The sequence below is a fragment of the Taudactylus pleione genome, unplaced genomic scaffold, assembly GCF_031769625.1.
Source record: "Taudactylus pleione unplaced genomic scaffold, aTauple2 ptg000798l, whole genome shotgun sequence".
Taxonomy (NCBI): domain Eukaryota; kingdom Metazoa; phylum Chordata; class Amphibia; order Anura; family Myobatrachidae; genus Taudactylus; species Taudactylus pleione.
This window is the reverse complement of record NW_028285200.1, coordinates 675,478-697,507: the sequence shown is the minus strand read 5'-3', so window position 1 is coordinate 697,507 and position 22,030 is coordinate 675,478. Positions and strand designations below refer to the sequence as shown.

General features: G+C 48.3%; 1 protein-coding gene across 2 annotated transcripts in view; it reads left to right on the top strand.

The window, feature by feature from the left end:
* The window catches only part of LOC148474937 (kazal-type serine protease inhibitor domain-containing protein 1-like), a 67,048-nt gene extending 49,171 nt beyond the window's left edge, over positions 1 to 17,877 (top strand). The window contains exon 2 of one of the 2 annotated variants that reach the window (XR_015872812.1): positions 17,174 to 17,259. Coding sequence is in view for 1 of the 2 variants with exons in the window: in XM_088457969.1 (XP_088314095.1) it covers positions 17,174 to 17,280 (107 nt within the window). In the remaining variant the exon portion in view is untranslated. Of the gene's footprint in view, positions 1 to 17,173 lie in introns of both variants that reach the window. The other variant, XM_088457969.1, reaches the window with a different exon arrangement.
* Positions 17,878 to 22,030: the final 4,153 nt, after the last annotated feature.

The following is a 22,030-nucleotide window of genomic DNA, read 5'->3' as shown; positions in this document are numbered from 1 at the left end:
ACCGTCCATGATCGCAGGAAAGTAATATCCACCCCCGTCCCTGCAGTGTGATGTGGCCATGCTATTACTGACCATGATCGCAGGAAAGTAATATCCTCCCCCGTCCCTGCAATGTGATGTGGCCATATTATTACCGTCCATGATCGCAGGAAAGTAATATCCACCCCGTCCCTGCAATGTGATGTGGACATGCTATTACCGTCCATGATCGCAGGAAAGTAATATCCACCCCCGTCCCTGCAATGTGATGTGGACATGCTATTACCATCCATGATCGAAGGAAAGTAATATCCACCGCCTTCCCTGCAATGTGAAGTGGCCATGCTATTACCATCCATGATCGAAGGAAAGTAATATCCACCCCCGTCCCTGCAATGTGATGTGGCCATGCTATTACCGTCCATGATCGCAGGAAAGTAATATCCACCCCCGTCCCTGCAAAGTGATGAGGCCATGCTATTACAGTCCATGATCGCACGAAAGTAATATCCACCCCCGTCCATGCAATGTGATGAGGCCATGCTATTACCGTCCATGACCGCAGGAAAGTAATATCCACCCCCTTCCCTGCAATGTGATGTGGGCATGCTATTACCGTCCATGACCGCAGGAAAGTAATATCCACCCCCGTCCCTGCAATGTGATGAGGCCATGCTATTACAGTCCATGATCGCACGAAAGTAATATCCACCCCCGTCCCTGCAATGTGATGAGGCCATGCTATTATCGTCCATGATCGCAGGAAAGTAATATCCACCCCCGTCCCTGCAATGTGATGTGGGCATGCTATTACCGTCCATGATCGCAGGAAAGTAATGTCCACCCCCGTCACTGCAGTGTGATGTGGCCATGCTATTACCGTCCATGATCGCAGGAAAGTAATATCCACCCCCTCCCTGAAATGTGATGTGGCCATGCTATTACCGTCCAGGATCGCAGGAAAGTAATATCCACCCCCGTCCCTGCAATGTGATGTGGCCATGCTATTACCGTCCATGATCGCAGGAAAGTAATATCCACCCCCTCCCTGAAATGTGATGTGGCCATGCTATTACCGTCCAGGATCGCAGGAAAGTAATATCCACCCCCGTCCCTGCAATGTGATGTGGCCATGCTATTACCATCCATGATCGCAGGAAAGTAATATCCACCCCCTTCCCTGCAATGTGATGTGGCCATGCTATTACCGTCCATGATCGCAGGAAAGTAATATCCACCCCCGTCCCTGCAGTGTGATGTGGCCATGCTATTACCGTCCATGATCGCAGGAAAGTAATATCCACCCCCGTCCCTGCAATGTGATGTGGGCATGCTATTACCGTCCATGATCGCAGGAAAGTAATATCCACCCCCGTCCCTGCAGTGTGATGTGGCCATGCTATTACCGTCCATGATCGCAGGAAAGTAATATCCACCCCCGTCCCTGCAGTGTGATGTGGCCATGCTATTACCGTCCATGATCGCAGGAAAGTAATATCCACCCCCGTCCCTGCAATGTGATGTGGGCATGCTATTACCGTCCATGATCGCAGGAAAGTAATATCCACCCCCGTCCCTGCAGTGTGATGTGGCCATGCTATTACCGTCCATGATCGCAGGAAAGTAATATCCAACCCCGTCCCTGCAATGTGATGTGGCCATACTATTACCGTCCATGATCGCAGGAAAGTAATATCCACCCCGTCCCTGCAATGTGATGTGGACATGCTATTACCGTCCATGATCGCAGGAAAGTAATATCCACCCCCGTCCCTGCAATGTGATGTGGCCATGCTATTACCATCCATGATCGCAGGAAAGTAATATCCACCCCCTTCCCTGCAATGTGATGTGGCCATGCTATTACCATCCATGATCGCAGGAAAGTAATATCCACCCCCGTCCCTGCAGTGTGATGTGGCCATGCTATTACCGTCCATGATCGCAGGAAAGTAATATCCACCCCCGTCCCTGCAATGTGATGTGGGCATGCTATTACCGTCCATGATCGCAGGAAAGTAATATCCACCCCCGTCCCTGCAGTGTGATGTGGCCATGCTATTACCGTCCATGATCGCAGGAAAGTAATATCCACCCACCGTCCCTTCAATGTGACGTGGACATGCTATTACCGTCCATGATCGCAGGAAAGTAATATCCACTCACCGTCCCTGCAATGTGATGTGGACATGCTATTACCGTCCATGATCGCAGGAAAGTAATATCCAACCCCGTCCCTGCAATGTGATGAGGCCATGCTATTGCCATCCATGATCGCAGGAAAGTAATATCCACCCCCATCCCTGCAATGTGATGTGGACATGCTATTACCGCCCATGAACGCCGGAAAGTAATATCCACCCCCGTCCCTGCAATGTGATGTGGCCATGCTATTACCGTCCATGATCGCAGGAAAGTAATATCCACCCCCGTCCCTGCAATGTGATGTGGCCATGCTATTACCGTCCCTGATCGCAGGAAAGTAATATCCACCCCCGTCCCTGCAATGTGATGAGGCCATGCTATTACCGTCCATGACCGAAGGAAAGTAATATCCACACCCGTCCCTGCAATATGATGTGGCCATGCTATTACCGTCCATGATCGCAGGAAAGTAATATCCACCCCCGTCCCTGCAATGTGATGTGGCCATGCTATTACCGTCCATGATCGCAGGAAAGTAATATCCACCCCCTTCCCTGCAATGTGATGTGGCCAAGCTATTACCGTCCATGATCGCAGGAAAGTAATATCCACCCCCGTCCCTGCAATGTGATGAGGCCATGCTATTACCGTCCATGATGGCAGGAAAGTAATATCCACCCCCGTCCCTGCAGTGTGATGTGGCCATGCTATTACCATCCATGATCGCAGGAAAGTAATATCCACCCCCGCCCTGCAATGTGATGTGGGCATGCATTTACCGTCCATGATGGCAGGAAAGTAATATCCAACCCCGTCCCTGCAATGTGCAATGTGATGTGGCCATGCTATTACCGTCCATGATCGCAGGAAAGTAATATCCACCCCCGTCCCTGCAATGTGATGAGGCCATGCTATTACCGTCCATGACCGCAGGAAAGTAATATCCACCCCCGTCCCTGCAATGTGATGAGGCCATGCTATTACCGTCCATGACCGCAGGAAAGTAATATCAACCCCCTTCCCTGCAATGTGATGTGGGCATGCTATTATCGTCCATGATCGCAGGAAAGTAATATCCACCCCCGTCCCTGCAATGTGATGTGGGCATGCTATTACCGTCCATGATCGCAGGAAAGTAATGTCCACCCCCGTCCCTGCAGTGTGATGTGGCCATGCTATTACCGTCCATGATCGCAGGAAAGTAATATCCACCCCCTCCCTGAAATGTGATCTGGCCATGCTATTACCGTCCAGGATCGCAGGAAAGTAATATCCACCCCCGTCCCTGCAATGTGATGTGGCCATGCTATTACCATCCATGATCGCAGGAAAGTAATATCCACCCCCTTCCCTGCAATGTGATGTGGCCATGCTATTACCGTCCATGATCGCAGGAAAGTAATATCCACCCACGTCCCTGCAGTGTGATGTGGCCATGCTATTACCGTCCATGATCGCAGGAAAGTAATATCCACCCCCGTCCCTGCAATGTGATGTGGGCATGCTATTACCGTCCATGATCGCAGGAAAGTAATATCCACCCCCGTCCCTGCAGTGTGATGTGGCCATGCTATTACCGTCCATGATCGCAGGAAAGTAATATCCACCCCCGTCCCTGCAGTGTGATGTGGCCATGCTATTACCGTCCATGATCGCAGGAAAGTAATATCCACCCCCGTCCCTACAATGTGATGTGGGCATGCTATTACCGTCCATGATCGCAGGAAAGTAATATCCACCCCCGTCCCTGCAGTGTGATGTGGCCATGCTATTACCGTCCATGATCGCAGGAAAGTAATATCCAACCCCGTCCCTGCAATGTGATGTGGCCATACTATTACCGTCCATGATCGCAGGAAAGTAATATCCACCCCGTCCCTGCAATGTGATGTGGACATGCTATTACCGTCCATGATCGCAGGAAAGTAATATCCACCCCCGTCCCTGCAATGTGATGTGGCCATGCTATTACCATCCATGATCGCAGGAAAGTAATATCCACCCCCGTCCCTGCAATGTGATGTGGCCATGCTATTACAGTCCATGATCGCAGGAAAGTAATATCCACCCCGTTCCTGCAATGTGATGTGGGCATGCTATTACCGTCCATGATCGCAGGAAAGTAATATCCACCCACGTCCCTGCAATGTGATGAGGCCATGCTATTACCGTCCATGACCGCAGGAAAGTAATATCAACCCCCTTCCCTGCAATGTGATGTGGCCATGCTATTACCGTCCAAGATCGCAGGAAAGTAATATCCACCCCCGTCCCTGCAATGTGATGAGGCCATGCTATTACCGTCCATGATCGCAGGAAAGTAATATCCTCCCCCGTCCCTGCAATGTGATGAGGCCATGCTATTACCGTCCATGATCGCAGGAAAGTAATATCCACCCCCATCCCTGCAGTGTGATGTGGGCATGCTATTACCGTCCATGATCGCAGGAAAGTAATATCCACCCCCGTCCCTGCAATGTGATGAGGCCATGCTATTACCGTCGATGATGGCAGGAAAGTAATATCCACCCCCGTCCCTGCAATGTGATGTGGCCATGCTATTACCGTCCATGACCGCAGTTAAGTAATATCCACCCCCGTCCCTGCAATGTGATGTGGCCATGCTATTACCGTCCATGATCGCAGGAAAGTAATATCCACCCCCGTCCCTGCAATGTGATGTGGCCATGCTATTACCGTCCAAGATCGCAGGAAAGTAATATCCACCCCCGTCCCTGCAATGTGATGTGGGCATGCTGTTACCGTCCTTGATCGCAGGAAAGTAATATCCACCCCCGTCCCTGCAATGTGATGTGGCCATGCTATGACCGTCCATGATCGCAGGAAAGTAATATCCACCCCCGTCCCTGCAATGTGATGAGGCCATGCTATTACCGTCCATGACCGCCTGAAAGTAATATCCACCCCCGTCCCTGCAATGTGATGTGAGCATGCTATTACCGTCCATGATCGCAGGAAAGTAATATCCACCCCCGTCCCTGCAATGTGATGTGGGCATGCTATTACCGTCCAAGATCGCAGGAAAGTAATATCCACCCCCTTCCCTGCAATGTGATGAAGCCATGCTATTACTGTCCATGATCGCAGGTAATATCCACCCCCGTCCCTGCAATGTGATGTGGGCATGCTATTACCGTTCAAGATCGCAGGAAAGTAATATCCACCCCCGTCCCTGCAATGTAATGAGGCCATGCTATTAACGTCCATGATCGCAGGAAAGTATTATCCCCCCCGTCCCTGCAATGTGATGTGGCCATGCTATTACCGTCCATGATCGCAGGAAAGTAATATCCTCCCCCTTCCCTGCAATGTGATGTGGCCATGCTATTACCGTCCATGATCGCAGGAAAGTAATATCCATCCCCGTCCCTGCAATGTGATGTGGCCATGCTATTACCGTCCATGATCGCAGGAATGTAATATCCACCCCCGTCCCTGCAATGTGATGTGGCCATGCTATTACCGCCCATGATCGCAGGAAAGTAATATCCATCCCCGTCCCTGCAATGTGATGTGGCCATGCTATTACCGCCCATGATCGCAGGAAAGTAATATCCATCCCCGTCCCTGCAATGTGATGTGGCCATGCTATTACCGCCCATGATCGCAGGAAAGTAATATCCATCCCCGTCCCTGCAATGTGATGTGGCCATGCTATTACCGCCCATGATCGCAGGAAAGTAATATCCACCCCCGTCCCTGCAATGTGATGAGGCCATGCTATTACCGTCCATGATCGCAGGAAAGTAATATCCACCCCCGTCCCTGCAATGTGATGTGGCCATGCTATTACCGTCCATGATCGCAGGAAAGTAATATCCTCCCCCTTCCCTGCAATGTGATGTGGCCATGCTATTACCGTCCATGACCGCAGGAAAGTAATATCCACCCCCGTCCCTGCAATGTGATGAGGCCATGCTATTACCGTCCATGACCGCTGGAAAGTAATATCCACCCCCTTCCCTGCAATGTGATGAGGCCATGCTATGACCGTCCATGATCGCAGGAAAGTAATATCCACCCCCGTCCCTGCAATGTGATGAGGCCATGCTATTACCGTCCATGATGGCAGGAAAGTAATATCCACCCCCGTCCCTGCAATGTGATGTGGCCATGCTATTACCATCCATGATCGCAGGAAAGTAATATCCACCCCCGCCCTGCAATGTGATGTGGGCATGCATTTACCGTCCATGATGGCAGGAAAGTAATATCCAACCCCGTCCCTGCAATGTGATGTGGCCATGCTATTACCGTCCATGATCGCAGGAAAGTAATATCCACCCCCTTCCCTGCAATGTGATGTGGCCAAGCTATTACCGTCCATGATCGCAGGAAAGTAATATCCACCCCCGTCCCTGCAATGTGATGAGGCCATGCTATTACCGTCCATGATGGCAGGAAAGTAATATCCACCCCCGTCCCTGCAGTGTGATGTGGCCATGCTATTACCATCCATGATCGCAGGAAAGTAATATCCACCCCCGCCCTGCAATGTGATGTGGGCATGCATTTACCGTCCATGATGGCAGGAAAGTAATATCCAACCCCGTCCCTGCAATGTGATGTGGCCATGCTATTACCGTCCATGATCGCAGGAAAGTAATATCCACCCCCGTCCCTGCAATGTGATGAGGCCATGCTATTACCGTCCATGACCGCAGGAAAGTAATATCCACCCCCGTTCCTGCAATGTGATGTGGCCATGCTATTACCGTCCATGATCGCAGGAAAGTAATATCCACCCCCTTCCCTGCAATGTGATGTGGCCATGCTATTACCGTCCATGAACGCAGGAAAGTAATATCCACCCGTTCCTGCAGTGTGATGTGGGCATGCTATTACCGTCCATGATCGCAGGAAAGTAATATCCACCCCGTTCCTGCAATGTGATGTGGGCATGCTATTACCGTCCATGATCGCAGGAAAGTAATATCCACCCCCTTCCCTGCAATGTGATGTGGCCATGCTATTACCGTCCATGAACGCAGGAAAGTAATATCCACCCGTTCCTGCAGTGTGATGTGGGCATGCTATTACCGTCCATGATCGCAGGAAAGTAATATCCACCCCGTCCCTGCAATGTGATGAGGCCATGCTATTACCGTCCATGATCGCAGGAAAGTAATATCCACCCCGTTCCTGCAATGTGATGAGGCCATGCTATTACCGTCCATGACCGCAGGAAAGTAATATCAACCCCCTTCCCTGCAATGTGATGTGGCCATGCTATTACCGTCCATGATCGCAGGAAAGTAATATCCACCCCGGTCCCTGCAATTTGATGTGGACATGCTATTACCGTCCATGACCGCAGTTAAGTAATATCCACCCCCGTCCCTGCAATGTGATGTGGCCATGCTATTACCGTCCATGATCGCAGGAAAGTAATATCCACCCCCGTCCCTGCAATGTGATGTGGCCATGCTATTACCGTCCAAGATCGCAGGAAAGTAATATCCACCCCCGTCCCTGCAATGTGATGTGGGCATGCTGTTACCGTCCTTGATCGCAGGAAAGTAATATCCACCCCCGTCCCTGCAATGTGATGTGGCCATGCTATGACCGTCCATGATCGCAGGAAAGTAATATCCACCCCCGTCCCTGCAATGTGATGAGGCCATGCTATTACCGTCCATGATCGCAGGAAAGTAATATCCACCCCCGTCCCTGCAATGTGATGAGGCCATGCTATTACCGTCCATGACCGCCTGAAAGTAATATCCACCCCCGTCCCTGCAATGTGATGTGAGCATGCTATTACCGTCCATGATCGCAGGAAAGTAATATCCACCCCCGTCCCTGCAATGTGATGTGGGCATGATATTACCGTCCATGACCGCCTGAAAGTAATATCCACCCCCGTTCCTGCAATGTGATGAGGCCATGCTATTACCGTCCATGACCGCAGGAAAGTAATATCCACCCCCTTCCCTGCAATGTGATATGGGCATGCTATTACCGTCCATGATCGCAGGAAAGTAATATCCACCCCCGTTCCTGCAATGTGATGAGGCCATGCTATTACCGTCCATGATCGCAGGAAAGTAATATCCACCCCCGTCCCTGCAATGTGATGTGGGCATGATATTACCGTCCTTGACCGCCTGAAAGTAATATCCACCCCCGTCCCTGCAATGTGATGAGGCCATGCTATTACCGTCCATGATCGCAGGAAAGTAATATCCACCCCCGTCCCTGCAATGTGATGTGGGCATGATATTACCGTCCTTGACCGCCTGAAAGTAATATCCACCCCCGTCCCTGCAATGTGATGAGGCCATGCTATTACCGTCCAAGATCGCAGGAAAGTAATATCCACCCCCTTCCCTGCAATGTGATGAGGCCATGCTATTACTGTCCATGATCGCAGGTAATATCCACCCCCGTCCCTGCAGTGTGATGTGGACATGCTATTACCGTCCATGATCACAGGTAATATCCACCCCCGTCCCTGCAATGTGATGTGGGCATGCTATTACCGTTCAAGATCGCAGGAAAGTAATATCCACCCCCGTCCCTGCAATGTAATGAGGCCATGCTATTAACGTCCATGATCGCAGGAAAGTATTATCCCCCCCGTCCCTGCAATGTGATGTGGCCATGCTATTACCGTCCATGATCGCAGGAAAGTAATATCCTCCCCCTTCCCTGCAATGTGATGTGGCCATGCTATTACCGTCCATGATCGCAGGAAAGTAATATCCATCCCCGTCCCTGCAATGTGATGTGGCCATGCTATTACCGCCCATGATCGCAGGAAAGTAATATCCATCCCCGTCCCTGCAATGTGATGTGGCCATGCTATTACCGCCCATGATCGCAGGAAAGTAATATCCATCCCCGTCCCTGCAATGTGATGTGGCCATGCTATTACCGCCCATGATCGCAGGAAAGTAATATCCATCCCCGTCCCTGCAATGTGATGTGGCCATGCTATTACCGCCCATGATCGCAGGAAAGTAATATCCACCCCCGTCCCTGCAATGTGATGAGGCCATGCTATTACCGTCCATGATCGCAGGAAAGTAATATCCACCCCCGTCCCTGCAATGTGATGTGGCCATGCTATTACCGTCCATGATCGCAGGAAAGTAATATCCTCCCCCTTCCCTGCAATGTGATGTGGCCATGCTATTACCGCCCATGACCGCTGGAAAGTTATATCCACCCCCTTCCCTGCAATGTGATGAGGCCATGCTATGACCGTCCATGACCGCAGGAAAGTAATATCCACCCCCGTCCCTGCAATGTGATGTGGCCATGCTATTACCGTCCATGATCGCAGGAAAGTAATATCCTCCCCCTTCCCTGCAATGTGATGTGGCCATGCTATTACCGCCCATGACCGCTGGAAAGTAATATCCACCCCCTTCCCTGCAATGTGATGAGGCCATGCTATGACCGTCCATGACCGCAGGAAAGTAATATCCACCCCCGTCCCTGCAATGTGATGTGGCCATGCTATTACCGCCCATGATCGCAGGAAAGTAATATCCACCCCCGTCCCTGCAATGTGATGTGGCCATGCTATTACCGTCCATGACCGCAGGATAGTAATATCCACCCCCGTCCCTGCAATGTGATGTGGCCATGCTATTACCGTCCATGACCGCAGGAAAGTAATATCCACCCCCTTCCCTGCAATGTGATGTGGCCATGCTATTACCGTCCATGACCGCTGGAAAGTAATATCCACCCCCTTCCCTGCAATGTGATGAGGCCATGCTATGACCGTCCATGATCGCAGGAAAGTAATATCCACCCCCGTCCCTGCAATGTGATGAGGCCATGCTATTACCGTCCATGATGGCAGGAAAGTAATATCCACCCCCGTCCCTGCAATGTGATGTGGCCATGCTATTACCATCCATGATCGCAGGAAAGTAATATCCACCCCCGCCCTGCAATGTGATGTGGGCATGCATTTACCGTCCATGATGGCAGGAAAGTAATATCCAACCCCGTCCCTGCAATGTGATGTGGCCATGCTATTACCGTCCATGATCGCAGGAAAGTAATATCCACCCCCGTCCCTGCAATGTGATGAGGCCATGCTATTACCGTCCATGACCGCAGGAAAGTAATATCAACCCCCTTCCCTGCAATGTGATGTGGCCATGCTATTACCGTCCATGATCGCAGGAAAGTAATATCCACACCCGTCCCTGCAATGTGATGTGGCCATGCTATTACCGTCCATGATCGCAGGAAAGTAATATCCACCCCCTTCCCTGCAATGTGATGTGGCCATGCTATTACCGTCCATGAACGCAGGAAAGTAATATCCACCCGTTCCTGCAGTGTGATGTGGCCATGCTATTACCGTCCATGATCGCAGGAAAGTAATTATCCACCCCGTTCCTGCAGTGTGATGTGGGCATGCTATTACCCTCCATGATCGCAGGAAAGTAATATCCACCCCGGTCCTGCAATGTGATGTGGGCATGCTATTACCGTCCATGATCGCAGGAAAGTAATATCCACCCCGTTCCTGCAGTGTGATGTGGCCATGCTATTACCGTCCATGATCGCAGGAAAGTAATATCCACCCCGTTCCTGCAATGTGATGTGGGCATGCTATTACCGTCCATGATCGCAGGAAAGTAATATCCACCCACGTCCCTGCAATGTGATGAGGCCATGCTATTACCGTCCATGACCGCAGGAAAGTAATATCAACCCCCTTCCCTGCAATGTGATGTGGCCATGCTATTACCGTCCATGATCGCAGGAAAGTAATATCCACCCCCGTCCCTGCAATGTGATGAGGCCATGCTATTACCGTCCATGATCGCAGGAAAGTAATATCCACCCCCGTCCCTGCAATGTGATGAGGCCATGCTATTACCGTCCATGATCGCAGGAAAGTAATATCCACCCCCGTCCCTGCAATGTGATCTGGGCATGCTATTACCGTCCATGATCGCAGGAAAGTAATATCCACCCCCATCCCTGCAGTGTGATGTGGGCATGCTATTACCGTCCATGATCGCAGGAAAGTAATATCCACCCCCGTCCCTGCAATGTGATGAGGCCATGCTATTACCGTCGATGATGGCAGGAAAGTAATATCCACCCCCGTCCCTGCAATGTGATGTGGGCATGCTATTACCGTCCATGATCGCAGGAAAGTAATATCCACCCCGGTCCCTGCAATTTGATGTGGACATGCTATTACCGTCCATGACCGCAGTTAAGTAATATCCACCCCCGTCCCTGCAATGTGATGTGAGCATGCTATTACCGTCCATGATCGCAGGAAAGTAATATCCACCCCCGTCCCTGCAATGTGATGTGGGCATGATATTACCGTCCATGACCGCCTGAAAGTAATATCCACCCCCGTTCCTGCAATGTGATGAGGCCATGCTATTACCGTCCATGACCGCCTGAAAGTAATATCCACCCCCGTCCCTGCAATGTGATGTGGGCATGCTATTACCGTCCATGATCGCAGGAAAGTAATATCCACCCCCGTTCCTGCAATGTGATGAGGCCATGCTTTTACCGTCCATGATCGCAGGAAAGTAATATCCACCCCCGTCCCTGCAATGTGATGTGAGCATGCTATTACCGTCCATGATCGCAGGAAAGTAATATCCACCCCCGTCCCTGCAATGTGATGTGGGCATGATATTACCGTCCATGACCGCCTGAAAGTAATATCCACCCCCGTTCCTGCAATGTGATGAGGCCATGCTATTACCGTTCATGACCGCCTGAAAGTAATATCCACCCCCGTCCCTGCAATGTGATGTGGGCATGCTATTACCGTCCATGATCGCAGGAAAGTAATATCCACCCCCGTTCCTGCAATGTGATGAGGCCATGCTATTACTGTCCATGATCGCAGGTAATATCCACCCCCGTCCCTGCAGTGTGATGTGGACATGCTATTACCGTCCATGATCACAGGTAATATCCACCCCCGTCCCTGCAATGTGATGTGGGCATGCTATTACCGTTCAAGATCGCAGGAAAGTAATATCCACCCCCGTCCCTGCAATGTAATGAGGCCATGCTATTAACGTCCATGATCGCAGGAAAGTATTATCCCCCCCATCCCTGCAATGTGATGTGGCCATGCTATTACCGTCCATGATCGCAGGAAAGTAATATCCTCCCCCTTCCCTGCAATGTGATGTGGCCATGCTATTACCGTCCATGATCGCAGGAAAGTAATATCCATCCCCGTCCCTGCAATGTGATGTGGCCATGCTATTACCGTCCATGATCGCAGGAATGTAATATCCACGCCCGTCCCTGCAATGTGATGTGGCCATGCTATTACCGCCCATGATCGCAGGAAAGTAATATCCATCCCCGTCCCTGCAATGTGATGTGGCCATGCTATTACCGCCCATGATCGCAGGAAAGTAATATCCATCCCCGTCCCTGCAATGTGATGTGGCCATGCTATTACCGCCCATGATCGCAGGAAAGTAATATCCATCCCCGTCCCTGCAATGTGATGTGGCCATGCTATTACCGCCCATGATCGCAGGAAAGTAATATCCATCCCCGTCCCTGCAATGTGATGTGGCCATGCTATTACCGCCCATGATCGCAGGAAAGTAATATCCACCCCGTCCCTGCAATGTGATGTGGGCATGCTATTACCGTTCAAGATCGCAGGAAAGTAATATCCACCCCCGTCCCTGCAATGTAATGAGGCCATGCTATTAACGTCCATGATCGCAGGAAAGTATTATCCCCCCCGTCCCTGCAATGTGATGTGGCCATGCTATTACCGTCCATGATCGCAGGAAAGTAATATCCTCCCCCTTCCCTGCAATGTGATGTGGCCATGCTATTACCGTCCATGATCGCAGGAAAGTAATATCCATCCCCGTCCCTGCAATGTGATGTGGCCATGCTATTACCGTCCATGATCGCAGGAATGTAATATCCACCCCCGTCCCTGCAATGTGATGTGGCCATGCTATTACCGCCCATGATCGCAGGAAAGTAATATCCATCCCCGTCCCTGCAATGTGATGTGGCCATGCTATTACCGCCCATGATCGCAGGAAAGTAATATCCATCCCCGTCCCTGCAATGTGATGTGGCCATGCTATTACCGCCCATGATCGCAGGAAAGTAATATCCATCCCCGTCCCTGCAATGTGATGTGGCCATGCTATTACCGCCCATGATCGCAGGAAAGTAATATCCACCCCCGTCCCTGCAATGTGATGAGGCCATGCTATTACCGTCCATGATCGCAGGAAAGTAATATCCACCCCCGTCCCTGCAATGTGATGTGGCCATGCTATTACCGCCCATGATCGCAGGAAAGTAATATCCACCCCCGTCCCTGCAATGTGATGTGGCCATGCTATTACCGTCCATGATCGCAGGAAAGTAATATCCTCCCCCTTCCCTGCAATGTGATGTGGCCATGCTATTAACGCCCATGACCGCTGGAAAGTTATATCCACCCCCTTCCCTGCAATGTGATGAGGCCATGCTATGACCGTCCATGACCGCAGGAAAGTAATATCCACCCCCATCCCTGCAATGTGATGAGGCCATGCTATTACCGTCCATGACCGCTGGAAAGTAATATCCACCCCCTTCCCTGCAATGTGATGAGGCCATGCTATGACCGTCCATGATCGCAGGAAAGTAATATCCACCCCCGTCCCTGCAATGTGATGTGGCCATGCTATCACTGTCCATGATCGCTTTGTAAGATCATAGTGCCGGAAAGTAATATCCATCACACGTAAGGACAGGGGCTCCGCCCGTCCCTGCAATGTGCCCAGAGTGCTGTCGGGGCTACTGCGCATGCTGGGGGAAGGTATCTATGGAGCTCTCTCCCGGTAAGTGTTGCGATGTGTAGCCCATAGGCTAGAACAGGCTAGTGTCATCTTCATATGGCGCTAGGGGCAGGGCCAATATTGGGATATTGGTAAATTTGGCAGCATCGCATCCCTGATAGCAACCTATAGGGGAGGCCACTGCCTGCGGGAATGGAGGGATCACATCAGGTATCGGAGATATCTGCTGCCGTCCCTCTGTCATACATTCGGGGGATACTAAATATTTAGTATTTTCAGGGAATAAACTGCAAATATTTAATGATAAATGGGCACCTATGTGTTGGGGCTTCCTGTGTATCTGGGAGCAGTGATACATTGTATCTAATATACACATCTATGTAATGGGGCCACATGTCACTCGGCCCACAGCAGACCAGTCCGGCCCTCACTACAGAGTCTATGGGGTCTATAACTCCTCCCATTACTCCATATAACTCCTCCCTCTAACCTCCTATATTACTACATATAACTCCTCCCATTACACCATATATCTCCTCCCTCTAACCTCCTATATTACTACATATAGCTCCTCCCTCTAACCTCCTATATTACTACATATAGCTCCTCCACATATCCCATCCTTTTCCTCCCTATAACCTCTACTGATAACTCCTCCCATTACTCCCTATAACTCCTTCCTCTAACCTCCCATATTACTACATATACCTCCTACATATATCCCATCCTATTCCTCCCTATAACCTCTACTGATAACTCCTCCCATTACTCCATATAACTCCTCCCTCTATCCTCCCATATTACTACATATAGGGCCTGATTCAGACCCACTCGCGAGCGGCTGTCCGCTCGCAAGTGGGTCGATGTTATGGACTGAGCATGCGCACGACGGAGGGAGCTCCGCCGTGCGCATGCGCCAGACGCGATGAGCGAAGGAAAGTCCTTCGCTCATTGTGTCCGATCAGAGGGGGCGTGCTGTCAATGTTGATTGACAGCACGCCCCCTTTGGTGGGCGTGCCAGGGGCGTGCCTCCCTGACGGGGGCGTTCCCACGGGAACGCCTCCCATCAAAAGCCGGCCCACTGACATCACTAGTGATGTCAGTGGGAGTGATTTTGGCTCTGATAGAGCCAAAATCACTCCGGAGCTTGCGGTTGAAAACCTCAACCGCAGGCTCCGGCTCGCAAATTCGATGGTCGCGATGGTTTCGACCATCGCGACCATCACAATGCACGCTCGTATAGCCTGTGGGTGGTGACCCACAGCTATACGAGCGTCCAGGAGGATGCTCCATGAAAATGGAGCCCGGCCCTCATTCAGAGCGTGCGCTCTGCTCAGAGCGTACGGCTCTGAATGAGGGCCATAGCTCCTACATATATCCCATCCTATTCCTCCCTATAACCTCTACTGATAACTCCTCCCATTACTCCATATAACTCCTCCCTCTAACCTCCTATAATACTACATATATCCCATCCTATTCCTCCCTATAACCTCTACTGATAACTCCTCCCATTACTCCATATAACTCCTCCCTCTAACCTCCTCTATCACTACATATAGCTCCTACATATATCCCATCCTATTCCTCCCTATAACCTCTACTGATAACTCCTCCCATTACTCCCTATAACTCCTCCCTCTAACCTCCTATATTACTACATACAGCTCTTGTCATATCCCATCCTATTCCTCCCTATAATCTCTACCAATAACTCCTCCCATTACTCCCTATAACTCCTCCCTCTAACCTCCTATATTACTACATATAGCTCCTACATATATCCCATCCTATTCCTCCCTATAACCTCTACTGATAACTCCTCCCATTACTCCATATAACTCCTCCCTCTAACCTCCTATATTACTACATATAGCTCCTACATATATCCCATCCTATTCCTCCCTATAACCTCTACTAATAACTCCTCCCATTACTCCCTATAACTCCTCCCTCTAACCTCCTATATTACTACATATAGCTCCTACATATATCCCATCCTATTCCTCCCTATAACCTCTACTGATAACTCCTCCCATTACTCCATATAACTCCTCCCTCTAACCTCCTCTATCACTACATATAGCTCCTACATATATCCCATCCTATTCCTCCCTATAACCTCTACTGATAACTCCTCCCATTACTCCCTTTAACTCCTCCCTCTAACCTCCCTTATTACTACATATAGCGCCTCCACATCTCCCAATCCTATTCCTCCCTATAACCTCTACTTATAACTCCTCCCATTACTCCATATAACTCCTCCCTCTAACCTCCTATATTACTACATATAACTCCTCCCTCTAACCTCCTATATTACTACATATAACTCCTCCCTCTAACCTCCTATATTACTACATATAACTCCTCCCTCTAACCTCCTATATTACTACATATAACTCCTCCCTCTAACCTCCTATATTACTACATATAGCTCCTCCCTCTAACCTCCTATATTACTACATATAGCTCCTCCACAAAACCCATCCTATTCCTCCCTATAATTTCTACTAATAACTCCTCCCATTAAACCATATAGCTCCTCCCCATATCCCATCCTATTCCTCCCTATATCCTCTACTGATAACTCCTCCCATTACTCCATATAACTCCTCCCATTACTCCATATAACTCCTCCCTCTAACCTACTATTTTACTACATATAGATCTTCTACAGATCCCATCTTATTCCTCCCTATAACCTCTACTGATAACTCCTCCCATTACTCCATATAACTCCTCCCTCTAACCTCCCTTATTACTACATATAGCTCCTCCACATCTCCCATCCTATTCCTCCCTATAATCTCTACTGATAACTCCTCCCTCTAACATCCCATATTTCTACATATAAAGCTCCTCCCTCTAACCTCCCATATTACTACATAATATACAGTAGCTCCTCTGCTTAACCTCCTATATTACTACATATAACTCCTTCCTCTAATCTCCCATATTACTACATATAGCTCCTCCACATATCCCATCCTGTTTTGCTCTATAACCTCTACTAATAACTCTCCTCCCATTACTCCATAGTACTCGTCCCTGTAACCTCTCATATTACTACATATACTGTAGCTCCTACACATATCACATCCTATTGCTCCCTATAATCTCTAGTCATAACGCCTCCCATATACTCCATATAACTCATCCTCTTATTGTCTATTGTCCTTCTTATGACCTCTCTGTATACACTGTCCTGAGTTTGTTGTGTCTTCTTACTCCATCTGTAGACTCCTCACTTGCCTTGGAAGTCTCTAATCACCTTGTTGGGGTGTTTGATGTGACAGATGATGAAGATGAACTGTCACGAGAAGATGCCTCTGGGTCACATGAGTGAGGCTGGACAACTAAGCTCCATTTGTAGAATATGAACCCTTTAAACTGATCTTATATCAGGCGGATCTGCCATTCCCGGTATCCTACACTTGGAAACATACATGAATGAGAAGTCTTGGGGATGCATGTCCGTCTGTCACAGTAACAGAGAATGGAAAAGCTCTTAGGACAGAACTTTGATTCCACTATAATGAAGATGAATGAGGTGTTTACTCTACGCCAACATTACTGGAAGAGTAATAGGACTTTTGGTGGACTTCCCAAAGCAATGTGGACTGATAGGACAAACTGAACTTTTCAGGTCACAAAGTGGCCATTGAAGAAAACGAATGAAATTTTTTTGTTAGAGTCTCCTACTAATCAGATCATTTTGTTTGAATTGACTGCTTTATAGTTTTATTAACATTGTGTAAATATTAAACGAAACAGAACATTTGTAGACTTATTTATTGCTCTCTAAATGGTTCTTCTGATTCTTTTACTGGTGAGTGCTGCAATCTACAGTATGTCCTTACTTTAGTCCTCGCTATTCTCTGCTAGAAACTTCTTTATCCTTGGAGCCTATATTAAATTTTGTTGGTGACTTATGAAGGAATATCTAATATACATGAACATTAAATTCTAAGATTATATTTCAGGTTCTGAATTTGTGGAACTTTATCATGTTTTGAACACAAATGGATGATGAAAATATAAATGAAACTACAGATGTTCCCATCGCGGTCCCATGGAATTTATAGGCAATGTTTCTATTAAAATAATTGTGTTTACGTATAACTGGTGCCCATTTATCAATGAGTTTTATCATATGCAACAAGTTTTAAAACTCGTTACTTATGATAATGGTGCTCCAGCCAATCAGCTCCCTACTGTCACCTGTTTGATAAATGATAGTTGGGAGCTGATTGGCTGGAGCAACATTTACCATATGCAGCCAGTTTTACCACTCGTTGCCTATGATAAAACTCATTGATAAATGGGCCCCATTATCTCTTAAAAATTATGTATGAAGTGTCCATTATTATATAAATTGGGAACATTGACTATATTATCAAACACTTCATATATCTGCAGCTGCTATTGTGGATCCCACTATGTGGCATAATTGTACTGCTGCTTTTTTATGTAATGAAACCAACTTCATACACTAACAATTGATTTTGTGTTTTACAAATTGTCACGCATCGCCTGATGGCCTGTTACATAGGCTGGGTTTACCTGTGCACTTTGGCCGCTGACAAGGATATATGTGTATAGGTGCCATGGTGCTCTGACACCTTTATAGATTCATAGCTCCCACAGGTACGGACAATTGCAAGGATACAATGGTATCTTAAGATGTAGTTAACTTACTGGCGTCCGGAATGCCTATCTTTAGCCCAACGCTGAGATCCCAACAGCTGCCATATCAAATGAAGGTAAGTGGTGTATGTTAGGTGTTAGCCGCAGAGGGGAGGGTTAGGTTTAGGGAACCTCGGGGGAGATTAGGGTTAGGCATCCCCCGAGAGGATAGGGGTTAGTCTAGGGAAAGGGTGGGGTTAGGGATTAGGCACCACCAGGGCAAGGTTATGGATAGGCATTCCCCAGGAGGGTTAAGCTTAGGGTGCGGGAAGGGGGGGCTAGGGTTAGGCACCACCAGCGGGAGGTTAGAGTTGGGCATCCCCAGGGGGATTTTAGGTTTAGGCACCAATAAGGGAGAGTTCAGGTTAGGGGGGGGACAGGGGAGGGTTAGGGTACTTACCAGCCCCAGTATGGAAGTAGAGCATTTGGGCTTCTGGCATCGGTATTTCATCTGGAGGCTAATCAGCCGCCGGCATTACATACCGATTCCGGTATCTTAATTACATAACATACAGGGTGATCATGTAATACAGTAACCTCACAGCTCATAATATAATTTTCACCTATATTGGTCAAAGTCTGCAGTGAGCACAGACACAAGGCAGTTTAAAAAAATAATATAGCACATATAGGAAACTAGTGGCACTGCAGTAGCAGACAGGATGGCAGTTTAATATAAACTATATGATGCTATACGGACACAGAATGAGTAATTGTTTGCCATTGCCCATGCGTATAAGCCACAATTCTCATGCGCTGCAATCACACTGCAATTATGGCGGTGGGTAGTGACGGGGTAGTGGTCGGAAGAACATTGGCATGCCTATCCATATAAATGCCTTTTCATAAGCGTACATAAATTAGCCACTGCGATTGCATATGCAGCATTAGAGCCATCTGCGTGCGAGGAGACTTGCAGCGATCGTAGCTGATCAGACCTGCTGTAAGTGCTGCATGACTGGCCTATATGTGTCGATGGTACCAATGTTTACACAGAAGAGCGACATTGGACAGATGTGAGAAGGCGGCAACGGTCGTCTTCATGCCGGTTGAGCTTTGGCAGTAGCATATTTGCGCTCCATGCTGAATCAGCCCTAGGACTTGATTAAATATAACTATAAAGCAAAACAAATCAGAGACATTGAAAACACTAATAATAGAAAAGCATTAAAATTCCAATGAGATTGATTACAACTAATATACAGTATATAATATTGTGCCTCAGGAACAAATGAAACACTCATTAGAAATGAAGTAAGTCCTGTAATCAACTAATATTGTAACTAAAAACTGACATTGCTACTAATAGGTATATCCATAAGGAGTGACCAAATAAAGAATCAAAGTATCCATTGGGAATATCCGTTCGGATATTAACTAAGTCTGTTTAATCAGAGTCTGGCAAGTGATACAAATATTACTGCAAGCAAATATAATAATGGCACAGTGGTGTATAATATATATATATATATATATATATATATCACTGTGCCATTATATCGTGCCCTTATATTAAGGATGAATAGAAAAAAAAGGAAATCTCCATAGAGAATTCCGGAGGCGGGGCATGGTGTTTAAGGGGCTACACCTCAGAAGCTATAGGAATTACTGAGCTGAAATTTGGCATGGGCAGGTAGAACTGTTGCTCGGTGCTGCATGCCAAATTTCAGGAAAAAACAAAAAATAAGAATTTGGGAGTAAACCAGATTTCCAACTGTCACTTTTTTGTGACACTCTCAGTTAGGACCACTTTTCTGCTGTTCTCTATGGGGGATTTTTGGGAAGGCATAACTGAGGGTAGGGGGCATATTTAGTATCTCCCCCCAAAGAGCAACCAGTACCGGACTTTTAGTGACCCAGTCCTGGTTGCCAAAATACAGAGGACAAATGATATAGGGGTCCCCCATATTCAGCGCAACCAGCACTGGACTCTGAGCCGGTCCTGGTTCTGGAAATACAAGGGAAAAAAGTGCGTATGGTTCCCCTGTATTTTCCAGAACCAGCACCAGACTTTTTCTAGCAGGAGGCTGATGCCACAGCCAGGGGAGCCCTTTCTCCGGACCCCCCTGCCAAAGCATTAACCCTGACTGCAAGTCGGCCCAGTCCTGGGCACCCCAGGACTATCCCCAACACCCCTTGTTTGTCCCCTGTATTTTCATAACCAGGACCGGGGCTGGTTGTGTTTTGTTCCTTTTTTTAATTTTTATTTTACACAAATTCAAATTTTAACACAGATGCATAGATGGATCTCACTGAGTGAGTCCCTCTGTCACCTGCTGATGACCCTGTGCATTGCTGCCACTGGTCCTCACCTTGCTGCTGCCGCTGCCCCGCACTCCTGAAGCCCGCCCCCACAGCCGTCTCTCCCTGTGCATCCCCAAAACACCTCCTGTGTGCCGGCCTTCCTACACCTGCGCTAATGTACCTATTTGTTGCCTTTCCCCCCTGCAGGTAGCCCGGTTTGCTCCGCCACACCATGATAGTTAATACATTTTAAAAAAAGCAATGAAATTTCATAGACAAAAAAACTTACAGTCTCATATGTCCCAATAAAGCTGCTTAGACATGATCTGAACATTCACAAAACATATTGATTTCAGGACACTCAAACTGCAAAAAGCAATGAAATTATGATCATTACGGCAGACACCTTAATGGACGTATTCCTTGCGCAATACAGATATAGTACGCCATCACACCCAGTGGTTAACTGCAGATTTAGCACTCTCACATGGTGAGAATTGCTGTACTCACAAAATGGTGGTGCTGCTAATTCACAGAATTGTGTGCTCATTGGAATAAACTTATGCAGTCTATGCAACTGAGGTCTGAGCAGTTATGTGGCTCACACATCTCATTCATGTGAGGACTGCCTCCACCTCTCTGGGCTGAGGTTTTACCTGCCCTCTGCCTACAATATATCCCAAATATTTTGCCTCCACCATTCCAATGGCACATTTCTCAGGATTGGCAGTAAACCCATGTGCCCATAAAGATTGTAACACTGCTTCTACTCTTGGTAGGTGTGACTCGGGGCTAAAGATGACCATGTCCTCTACATATGCAGCTGCATATTCCTTGTGAGGTCACAGCAACATGTTCATAGACCTCTGGAAAGTTGCCGGAGCCCCATGGAAACCAAACGGCAGCATTTTATACTGATACAAACCTCCTGGGGTAGAGAAGGCTGTTTTGGCCTTAGCTGTCTCAGTTAAAGGAATCTGCTAATACCCTTTTGTCAAATCTAGGGGTGAGATACTGGATGTTTGCTAATTCTCCACCAGCTCGTCCACCCCGGGCATCGGATAGGAATCAAACTGTGACACTTTATTTAATTTGTGAAAATCGTTACAGAATCTTAAAGCACCTGAAGGCTTAGGCACTAACACTATGGAGTTATTCCATTCGCT